The sequence below is a fragment of the Rhea americana genome, unplaced genomic scaffold (assembly GCF_003343005.1).
Source record: "Rhea americana isolate MKP2758 unplaced genomic scaffold, rheAme1 scaffold_21, whole genome shotgun sequence".
Classification (NCBI taxonomy): Eukaryota; Metazoa; Chordata; class Aves; order Rheiformes; family Rheidae; genus Rhea; species Rhea americana.
Genome location: NW_028186258.1, coordinates 1,293,158 through 1,304,236, shown reverse-complemented (window position 1 = coordinate 1,304,236; position 11,079 = coordinate 1,293,158). Strand labels below are relative to the sequence as shown.

The 11,079-nt window shown below is 56.0% G+C and overlaps 1 protein-coding gene across 1 annotated transcript; it reads left to right on the top strand.

Annotated features, from left to right (window-relative positions):
- Nucleotides 1-175: 175 nt before the first annotated feature.
- GALR2 (galanin receptor 2) lies at nt 176-2,811 on the top strand. Its single transcript, XM_085304812.1, has 2 exons — nt 176-525; nt 2,031-2,811. The coding sequence occupies exons 1-2, from the start codon at nt 182-184 to the stop codon at nt 2,809-2,811; spliced, it is 1,125 nt and encodes a 374-aa protein (XP_085160938.1). The 5' UTR covers nt 176-181.
- Nucleotides 2,812-11,079: the final 8,268 nt, after the last annotated feature.

The following is an 11,079-nucleotide window of genomic DNA, read 5'->3' as shown; positions in this document are numbered from 1 at the left end:
CTCGCCGTGCTCCCACCCCCTGCACCCCCCGTGCATCCCCGGTGCGCTCGCCGTGCTCTCCCACCCCCTGCACCCCCCGTGCACTCACCGTGTGCTTTCCAGTGCGTGCCCTGCCCGCTCTCCGTGCAACGCCGCACACAGCCGTGCGCTCTCCGGGCACCTTCCCCGTGCGCTCGCAGCCATGAACGGGTCCGTGGCAGCGGGCGGCGAGGCGGGCTGGCAGCCCGAGTCAGTGATCATCCCGCTGCTCTACCTCCTCATCTTCCTGGTGGGCACAGTGGGGAACTGCCTGGTCCTGGCTGTCCTGCTGCGCAACGGGCAGGTCAACAACACCACCAACCTCTTCATCCTCAACCTGGGGGTGGCTGACCTCTGCTTCATCCTCTTCTGTGTCCCCTTCCAAGCCACCATCTACACCCTGGAGGGCTGGGTGTTTGGGCCCTTCATGTGCAAGGCTGTCCACTTCTTCATCTACCTCACCATGTATGCCAGCAGCTTCACCCTGGCCACCGTCTCTCTGGACAGGTAGGAAAGGGGAAGAGGGGCTCCTTGCACCCTCTGGCTCGCCCTCTCTGAAGCCCCTCTGGGGCAGGTGAGGAGATGAGCTCCCTAGGGGTGGGGGGAAAGCCCTGATCGCTATGATGGGGCAGCGGGGGGGGGGGGGAACAGAGCACCTCTTGGGGCTGACAGGGGAATTGAGAACATTTCTTGAGTTCACATGTGCAAGGAAATGCGACCACCAAGGACCGAATCTGAGCTCTGATACTGGGGAACTGCTGCCAGGCAGGAGAGGGCTGGATTCAGATCCCTTCTGCCTGCCGCTCACATGCAGGAGCTCAGACCCCTCTCCAAAGCTGTGGCACCCTCTTTACCCTCAGAACTGGGTAGAAAACTAGAGAGAAACAAATCTTTGCCCCTGCTCCATCCTGGGCTCAGGAATTGGGCAGCCCTGGCTCTTACAGAGACGCTTGGAAAGTTGCTGCCTCCTGGCCAGCCCACAGCAAAACAGGCAAGTATCAAAAAGGAGAAGACACTGAGACATTTTAGTTAGGACATCCTTCCCCCACACACACACGAGCAGAAAGCTCATTTCTCTCCAGACTGGGTCCCTGGTGACCATCCCAGGCTGGCCCAGTGGGAGCAGGGTTTAGCTGGGAAGCTTGCTGCGAGCAGCAGCCTGTTGCTGGTGCCTGTGCTCCACCTGTGCCGGCTCAGCAAAGGCTGCCGCATTACTGACTCGCGGCGAGAAGGAGCCCGGGATCCCCTGGAGCCGCTCTGCTGCAATGGGGAGCACGGGGTGCTCAAACCCATGAGATGGTGGGATGTGAAGGGACCCTGGAAAAGTCCCCTAGGAAGAGCTGGGGTAGCCCTGGAGCACAGCTGGCTCCGTCCAGCCCCATCCTCTGCCCTGGGAACTGCAGGGGAACGTGTGTCGCTGAAGTCTCCCCAGACTGCCTCTTTTGGATCCACGCGGAGCCAGGAGGCACGCAGATGCAGAGCAAGCAGGGGCTCCCCACAGCCCCTGGCTCTGGGGTCAGTTAAGGAGCTAACTAATAATAGGACTGAAAACGGGGCTGTATGTGCCCTCAGCATGTGCCAGCATGGGGAAAACGCTGTGTTTGGGGAGCTGGGGGACTTGCTCCAGCCAGTGGCACTTAAAAGCTCCTGCCTTCATATCCTCGCTCCTGCTGTCACTTGTGCCAACTAAACTGAAAATCAGGTGTGGATCTGCTGTTTTAGGAAGGGGACCATCCCTGTCTTCCCCCAGAGCGCTGGTGGGAGCAGAGAGTGTGACTGGCCTCATGGGACGGGTCTCAAACCAGTGCCCTTGCCTTTGCCTGAGCTAATGAGTTACTTGAGGTCCCAGGCAATCACACCCCAGCGTGCTGCACAGGGAGACCCTTAGGCACACTACAAAATTAGCCCTGGAAGGCTAAAATCCATCACTTTAGCCCTTTCTCCAGTTAACTCCTACAGCAGATGTTTGTGCCTTGGCAGAACTGCAGTTGTGTCTCTCCTCTCCCGTGCAGGTATTTGGCCATACGCTACCCCCTGCACTCCAGAGAGCTGAGAACGCCCAGGAACGCCCTCATGGCTATTGGCTTCATTTGGGCTCTTTCCTTCATTTTCTCGGGCCCTTACCTCAGTTACTACAAGGAGTTTCAGGTGGCCAATCTGACCGTCTGCCACCCCATCTGGGAGATTTCCCGGCGCAAAGTCATGGACATCTGCACGTTTGTCTTCAGCTACATCATCCCAGTCTTGATCCTGAGCCTCACTTACATGCGGACTATCCACTACCTCTGGAGGTCAGTGGACCCCCTCCAAGACATGTCAGAGTCCAAGAAAGCCAAGCGGAAGGTCACCAGGATGATCATCATTGTAGCCGTCCTGTTCTGCCTCTGTTGGTTGCCCCACCATCTTGTCATCCTCTGCGTCTGGTTTGGGTATTTTCCCCTCAATCACGTTACCTATGTGCTCAGGATCCTCTCCCATTTAATATCCTACGCCAACTCCTGCGTTAACCCCATCGTCTACGCCCTGGTCTCCAAACACTTCCGCAAGGGCTTCAAGAAGATCTTCATTTGCCTCTTGAGTAAGAAAGCAACCAACAAGGTGCACGTGGCACAAGTGACGAACACTGTCAGCACAATAGAGGCAGAGCTCAGCGAGGTGACCCACATCAGCGAAGCCCTGCCTGGCCGGTCCTCCACACGCTGTAAGGTCTCATCCCAGCCCTGGGGGGAGGCAGAGCCAGTGGGACATCAGCAGAAAGCATCCGCCCCCTTCATCACCTTCAACGTCACCTAACGGAGCTCCTTCACCACCCCATGGCTTTGCGGTGTCTCCTGCGGTTTCACAAGCCTAGGCTACACTCTATGTTTAAACGAATCAAATTTCATCCTTTCCCCTTCAAATGCTCCCAAAAGTCAAACTGTTCAAGTGATGCTGCTTTCTAAGGACTCAGTCAAGTGAACACCTGAGGATCCAAGCGCAAGATCTGCTTCCTCTGAACGTTCGCTGAGAGCAGAGAGATCAAAACCCCGAAGCAATTTTCATATAAAATCACCTGTTTGCTGTACATCGCTCATCCCCTTCTGCACGTCCGAGGCTCTGCAGAGCGCCCGGAGGTCACTGCAGAGCTGCCAGGGAAGAAGGCTGTTTGCTTGGGGAGGCATGACCAAGCAGGGCTCCTTGGACGCAGCCCGCAGCAAGGAAAGGGCGTATGAGTTGGTGGGGCCACAGGACAGTCAGGGAGACCCATGATCTTTCTGTGCCCTTCAGTAAAGACTGACTTCCCCAGTCCCACGTCCTAGTCCCTTGAGGTACGCTTTGGCTTGCTGCCCCTTGAGCATTTAAATCCTCCGTTTCCCTCCTGCTCAGGCTGAACCGATACCAGGACCTGCTCATCCTTGGTTTCACTAGCACTTCAAAGCTGGTGCTGGAGGCATCAGGGGTGGTGGGAGCCTCTGACCAGATGGAAACTATGGGCATTTGCAGAGACGGCGGACGTGTGCTTCATGGACCTTCGAACACTTAACCCCAGGTAGGTGCACTTGTACCCACGGAAGAGGCCGAACGTGACTCACGCATCTGCGCTCTCAACGCTAAAGAGGCTCCACGAGCAGCTGAACTCTGCTCTAGCCAGCAGCTTTATTTAAAAACCCATCGTTTTACGGACCGAAAGAGGAATGTAGCTGGAACAGGATCAATTTGTTCCTTGTAAAACCCAGCCATGGAGCACAGATGTACGAGAGGTAAAACTGTAATGGCAACTTTTCAGAGAGCTGGGACTGGCTGTGGGGACATATATAGGGGGTGGAGGGGATTTCTTGAGCTTCCCCTGCAGCTTTCAGGTCTATACACCAACGTGACTAAATGCTTGCACCACCCTCCGCTCGGCCCCGTCGCTCAGCCTTTCGCCCCGAGGAGCTCTTTGCTGGCTAACGCTCGCTTTTCCCCGCTGAGCGTTATTCTAACCAGATCTTCCTATCCCCCCATGGAGGGTCATAAATTGGCGGCTGCCTCATATCAATAACAATTATATTTAGTCTAGGTTTGCTCACAGCATAAGTCACAGAGAACTATTATATAAACAGCTCCGTTACTTATGTCTGTATTTATCTCCCTTACCAAACCTTTTGCAGCCGGGGAAAAACATTTAATCAGCCATGCAAAGCCATGGCCTTGTCTCCTTCCTCTGTCCTTGCCCACCTCTGCTTGGAGATCCATAAGGTCCAGTGCTGGTGGCTGCTGAAGCTGCTCTGCCCACACCGCATTGTGGCAGGGTCCCCATGGTGGCCCTGACCGTGCCACGGGCTGGACTTGGGGGGCTCCTCTCACCCCTAGAGCAGCATAGTCCCCGGAGGGCACAGAGACCTCGCAACACTCGTGATGCCACATGAGCCCTGATGCCAGGTCCCCTTCCCAGCATAGCCCAGAGTCCCTCGGGTGCCCAGCTGCCTAAAACATGTGATGGCACCTGGGCAGGTTGGATCCTCTCTCCCAGAGATGGTACCCGCCTGACTAGGGATGTAGGGGACTGAGAAGTTGTCCTACTACCTCATTGCTCTCCAAGGACATCAGGCCTGGGGTTGGCAGGTCCCAAGTTCCCACAAGGTGCCACATCCTTGTCCCCTTGTGCCATTGTCACCAAACACAAACTAGCACTCAGACTGGGGACAGGAATGGGAACACACCTTGCCCAGAAGGGATTTTGCCTCTCCACTGCTCTCACTGCCCTGTTTTCCCTTCTGCTCATCCCAGGCTCATCTTCCCTTTGCACCCAGCTGCAAGAGCTGGTCTCAACCCAAGAGGCTGTGCAGAGGGTCCCTGTGAGTCCCAGGGCCACGGCTTGTCCCCATGGGAAGCACCAGCAAGCTGACACTTGCTGCAAAGCCCACGTTGTTCCCCTTCGCACGGGGCTGAGCTCCCAGAAAGGACAGAGAGTTGCTTCACAATTCATCTTTTTGTAGTGTTCGAAACACAATAAAAATAACCCAATCACAGGTCTGCGAGTCAGCCAACAATGTAAGTCCTTGCGCTGGACCCTGCAGAGGGGCTCTAAACCCGCTCAGAGAGATGTTGCTTTGAGCCTCGCACAGGAGGGGAGCAAGTGCTCAGGCACCTGCTCTTGCCACCGAAAGTTGGGGTGTTGGAGGGAAGGACCCGAACGAAGGAGCGAGCCACTGGGGCTGCGTTTGGGCTGCTGCTGCTCTCCTGGCCATCAACACCCAGGTGGGAGAGGGAGATGACCCCAGCTGGCAGCTCACAGTGCAGCAGGGGGACATTTTCTTTAGATGTTCTGACCTTCTCAGTCTCTCCCTGCAGGATGGGGGCTGTCGCATTCAATACTGTCTTCACAAATTTCTTCAAACAGCATAAAACCAGGGTAGCAAGAGGTCTTCTCGCCTGCTCTCCACCCCAAGCAAGAGTCACCTTAGTTGCTAGTCAGCTGCCCTGTCCTCTCCCATGCACCCATGGGGGTTTACCTGCATCTCCTGGAATGGCTCCTCTTGCCTTGATTTTTCCACTCCGGCACCAGCCACATCCACTGCGGCTGCTTTCCTAAGGAGCCCCGTGGCCCCTCACCTTCAAACCCAACCGAGCCCAGCTGCCTGAGGAGCATCTTGGAGATGCTCGGGGAAGGGATAACGCCTTTGGATGTGGTCTGCCAGCTGGTGAACACTGCCCAGGCACTGAGCCACCTGCGGCAGGGACAAGAATCAAGGAGAGAAAAGGTGCTAAATCCCTGTGGATTTTGTAAACCCAGACTCTGGGGTTTTGGAGCGGCACAGAAAGGGATGTTCAACGTTATGAACCTTGAGCTGTGACGTGCAGCTGGAGAGGAGAAGGGGACGGGTCACCTCCCTTGAACCAGCTCATGGAAAGCGCACCTATCCCAGCCACGTGCCGCACTAGAGGCGAAGGGCTCCGCACTTCGTTATGTTCTCACAGGCAATGAGAGCGGCAGGCCACTCGCCCGGCTGCGGTCCCGCTCACGAGACGCTTTGTTGCGGGTGAAACAAACCCACGTTTGCAATCTCGTGCTGCTACAGGAAACTACCCCAAAACAGCAGGAAACCACCCCAAAACAGGCGAGCAGGTGCCAGGGCGATGGTCGCGCGTCGCTGGCAGGGTTTGCCTCTCCCCGGGGCTCGCGCGGCCCCGGCACCGCCTCGCTGGGAGCCGATCGTGCCAGGTCGGCAGCGGTCGATCACCTTCCCGGGAAGCCTCTTCGCTGCTCGCTTCTCCCCACGCTCGGCGGCTGCTCATTTAGCAGCTCGGGAGCATTGCCATAACGACGGCACGGCCAGGCAGAGCCCGCGGAGCCGCTGGCGGCACGCCGCTCTGGGGCCCACGGTGGCCACCCTCCAGGCCGCCTCCGAGAGCCGCCCGCCGCTGCTTTAGGTTACAAGGCACCGGGAGCATCCTAGCACCCGTCCAGCACCCGGATGCGACCACAGCAGCACAGACCCTGCCAGAGGGTGCAAAGAGCAGCTCCGAGACAGTGGTGCCCACGACCCTGTGAGCTGAGCGCGACACGCAGAGCAGGCGGGCGCACGCATGCACGGGTGCCCATGGGGGCACACGGGAGAAGCCCCAAAGAGAAGACGGGGACAATTTTTTGCCTCTCAAAGAATAAGGATGCAGGAAGAAGGAGAGTGGTTTTGCAGAGACATCCAGCACATCCGCTAATTACGCTTAGGGAAAATATCGACTTTGGTGACTCATTCCCGCACTGCTCCCTCTTGCTCTCTAACGGAGCAAGTCGCCCTCCCGCAGCGCCGAGACGAAGCGCGTACCGCCGGCGCCGAGCTGAGCCCTGGGAGGCAGGGACGTGGCCGAGGGGAGGGTTACAGCCCCGGTGCCGGGAGGGCACGGGCCCGTCCAGGGGGGCGGTCGTGGTGGGAGCAGCCTCGCAGGACGCCCATGAGGGGACTCCTCTTCCTCGGTATGGGCAGCGCCTCCTCCCTCCTGCGGCTCAAGCCATTAGCTTTTCTCCGTCCGCGCGTCCGTCCCCTGCAAGCACTTCCGAATCCAGCTGCAGATCGCAGCCCAGGGGCCTGAAGAGAGGAGGCCTCGGGGCCACCAAACCCGACCAGGAGAAGCGATGTTACAGGGATGGGGAGCGGGTGGTGGGGACGAGCGCGGTGCTGTGCTGCAGCGGTGTTAATCACACCCACCTTTGTAAAAAGCCAGGGAGAGGGGAGCAAAGCACCTTTCCTTGGGCACCAGGCGCTCCTCAAAACGAGCCTCCTCCCGCAGCCACCGCTCCGAGTGGGGACAACCCTTTCGCACGGTGCGAGATCCCGAGTCCCGGGAGCTGCAGGAGGTCCCGATGGAGCTGAGCGTGAGCCGGGTGCCCCGAGCAGTGGCAGGGAGGCAGATGCCATCCCTGGCGGCTCCCGGCTTAACGCTCGCTGGTGAGGCCCCGGCACGGAGCAGCGCCTTGGGAGCGGTGGTAATTGGAGCCCATCTGCTCTGGAGAGCTGGGCCAGAGCCGGGCAGCAGCTCCCCCCCACCCCCTTCCTCAAACCTTACTGAAAGTCTGCGTTGCAGTTAAATTTTAATGGAAGCAGATGCACCTGGGAAAGGAAAATAAATAGGCTAAATTATGTTTCCATCTCAGGAAAAAGAACCATTTGACTAAAACCTTGAGCTTTTCAGAAAGCAGCTTTATCTGGGAGCACAAGAGCTTTTCATAGGCACTGCTATTTTTTTTTTGGGGGGGGGGAAGGAGAGAGGGGGGGAGAAGAAGTGGGGGGAGTCAGGACACCAGAGCCAGGGCTGAGGCTTTTGAGCCTTCCACCCTCGCTGCCACTGCTGGTAACCCTGGAGGCTGCAGGGACCCCAGAGCGAGGGTCCCACCCCAGCACCTTCAACCAGCTCCTGCTGCTGGCCCCATGCAGCAGAAGCAGGAGAAATGGGGCTCTGGCCCCAAATCAGTGAATGTCATGGGTCAGACGCTTAGGGGACTTGCTAGTAGCAACAGCAGCGTCAGCGGGGCTGGGGGGCCTGTTACAGAGGAGGAAACTAGAGTGTGTTAAAACAACCAGGGTTGGGGGGCCCCAGGGCCTCTCCCTTCACTGTGTTTCTTGGTGCTGAGCAAGGGGCAGGGGGCTGAAACACTCGCCTTGCGCGAGCGGCGGGGAGTGAGCCTAGGTCCCTGGCGACCACGCTCGCTCCTCATTAAGATGCTGCTGAGATTCCTTACCATAAAAAGCCACAGAGCGTCTGACGCCGTCCCTCGAGCGCTGCGCAGCAGGCGACGCGCCTTCAGCGATCGAGGTCAGCACGCCGCGGGCTGGAGGGGGCGAGCAGCATCCCTGGCGAAGGGGCTCTGGCCAGGGGGGGCTGTGACTCCCTATCAGGCCTGGCTCCTGTCGGCTCCCATGCGAGAGCCGTACAACCGGGAGCAAGAGAAGCCATCTCCTTCCTGGAGTACTCACCGCCTCACCCTATATCCCTCAGCCCCCTCCTTCCCTCAAACAAGGTCATGGACATCACCAGGGTAGAAAATAGAGGGTCGAAGACATTTTGCATTATTTTCCCTCTCTGGCCCCCAGCACAGCTTTCCTGGCTGGACCAGCTGATGGCAAGCCCAGCATGGCTTTCTGCATAGACCACCCAGAGGCCTCTCCAGAGCATCTGGACCATGGAACGCGGCCTCCATCCCAGACTCTAAGGGACCTCACACATTTTCCCCTTATCTGGGCAGCTGGCACGGATTGAGGCAAGGTGGGAACTGCAGCCTTGGGATCCCAGTCTTCCACCTGCCAGAGACTGGTGCTGCAGGGCCACACGCTGGTTAAACCACCAGATCAGGCAAGCAGATCTGGAAAGGACCTTACATCTCTCGGGCTTTCCCCCATCTTCTTTTTGAGTGGTGACCCAAACCAAAGCCATTGGTTGATACTGCATCCTGGTTAGCTTGAGAGAGCATCAAGGACAATACTAACCCTTGCCCTAAAGCTCACTTCTTTAGAAAGGCTGTAGGTGCCCTGCTAAGCTCCCCCTTCCCTCCTCTGGCTTTGGTGGTAACTGTTCTTAGTGAATCACCTTCTCCGAGAACCAGCTGCAATAAAACATATGTTTTATAGCCTAAGCCTGAACACATCAAATTCCACACGCTCTTCCGGAGAAAAAAATTCACACCAGATCACTGCTGCAGCAGAGACAGATCCAGAAAGATGGAATCCAGCCCCTTCTGGACAGTGTCAACATGTGTATCCAGCACACTTAGTGCAATACATAACACAGGCCAGGAATGCTTTTGCTTATGCTTAAGGAACACTGTCCAGAGCCTGCCAGCCTTTGAGAAGCTCTCAGAACTAGCAAAGAGAAAGGTAGAAAAAAAAAAAAAATGAAATCGACAACTACTAGTACAGGGATCTTAGGTTTCCTCTGCATTTGAAAGCAGGAGGATAACTTTCAGACCAGCACTACAAGCCTGCATGGCCAACCTGACAAATGAAAGACAGCCTCACAGGTGTGACAGATTTCAAAATCACAGTGGACTCAATTTGGACTAGATCAGCCTGTCAAAAATGATGCATTTTCAGGCATTTCCTATGCCACCTCAAGTGTGTTGTGCCTCAGACCACATCAAGGTCCAGGCTGAGGAGGAGTATGTCAGGGGCTTAGAAAGGCCAGAGGAGATCGGAGTCCTTGTTGTCTCTACACATCAAGTACTTACAGTAAAGGGCAGGAACTGTCTGGAAAAATAGTTGTGTACAGAGGCAGCCACCCAGGCAAGCGGCTGGGTCTGCCACTGCAGGACCTGCGTACTCATCCTGGCCCTAAAATCCAACCGTTGCATGATGCTGGGCAAGACATGCTACCTTTCTGCCCTTTCCCACTTGGCCTGTCTCACCTACTAGGCACCAAAACTGCCTGGAACAAACTGTTCCTAGGATATGCAACTCTGACCTTGTCAGGGTTAAAGGCCCGCCTCTGACACACTCACCAGGTAGAGCAATGGCTTCTGCTAGGAAAAGGCAGTATCGGTGGATGCACAACAGCAAAAGGGTTAAAATAGTTCTCCACCACCTTGCCATCCTGTTCTCACTCCCTGTTTCATACCAAGGTCTGACTTGTCTCTCTCCCCTCACCACTTCCCTGTGCTGTTTGCAGTGCCCTGGATGGCAACACAATGGCTGTTTCACTGCTGGGTTAATTAGACACCAATATAATGTACATTCATTTCTGTAAGCCTGAGCTTAGGTGAATAATGGATTTGACCCAAATTACAAAGTAGCAGCTATTGTGAATGCTTCCAGCTCTATGGAAACCCTGTATTTCAAATGTTACTGTAGGCAAATAATGGAGAAGACTGCAACAGTACAGGGAGCAGCAAGAGCTGGTGAGATGGGAGCAGGAGGTGCCTGGCCAGAAACCCACAGAACATGTACAGGCTCTAAAGCTCTGAAAGGTCTTGGCATGAAGATGGCCAAGTCTAGCTACTGTAGCAAAGACTTCCACTATCACTCCAAGGCATGCTGTTGGCTGATCTTGTCCCCAAGAGCAGCATTTATTTCTCACGTGACACCCACGGGTTAAAGGAAGGGGATGGATTTGGTTTCTTGCAAGAGAGATCTTGGTAAGGCATGAGACAAAGAAAAATGGGGGCAGGAACAAACAAGGTGCTCTGCAAAAATGTGCACATTGACACTTCTACACATGCTGTGCTTGGGCCAAGAAGGAACACCGAACTCCCCTTGGTTCTCACTGCTCTGTCACGTCTCCAGCCCACAGCGCTCCAAGGGAAGGCCCAAACTGCCAGATCTAATCCACAGAATGATCCTAGCCAGCCATTGCTGCTTTCTACCATGGCCTCACACAACAGGACTTCTACTGGGGCAGCTAACGAAGCTCTGGGGGTAAGATACCTTCTACACATAGCTAGACCTCAGGCCTGCCAAGCACCATCACATCTCAACACCACCATACCCTAGAATCAGCATCTGACCCCATCACTGAATTAATGATGGTCAGGGGAACAATAGGAAAAGTCTTTGGGATCCTACAGAACCGAGATTCTCAAAACACATCAGAGAAGCCTGCAGCATCATTTGG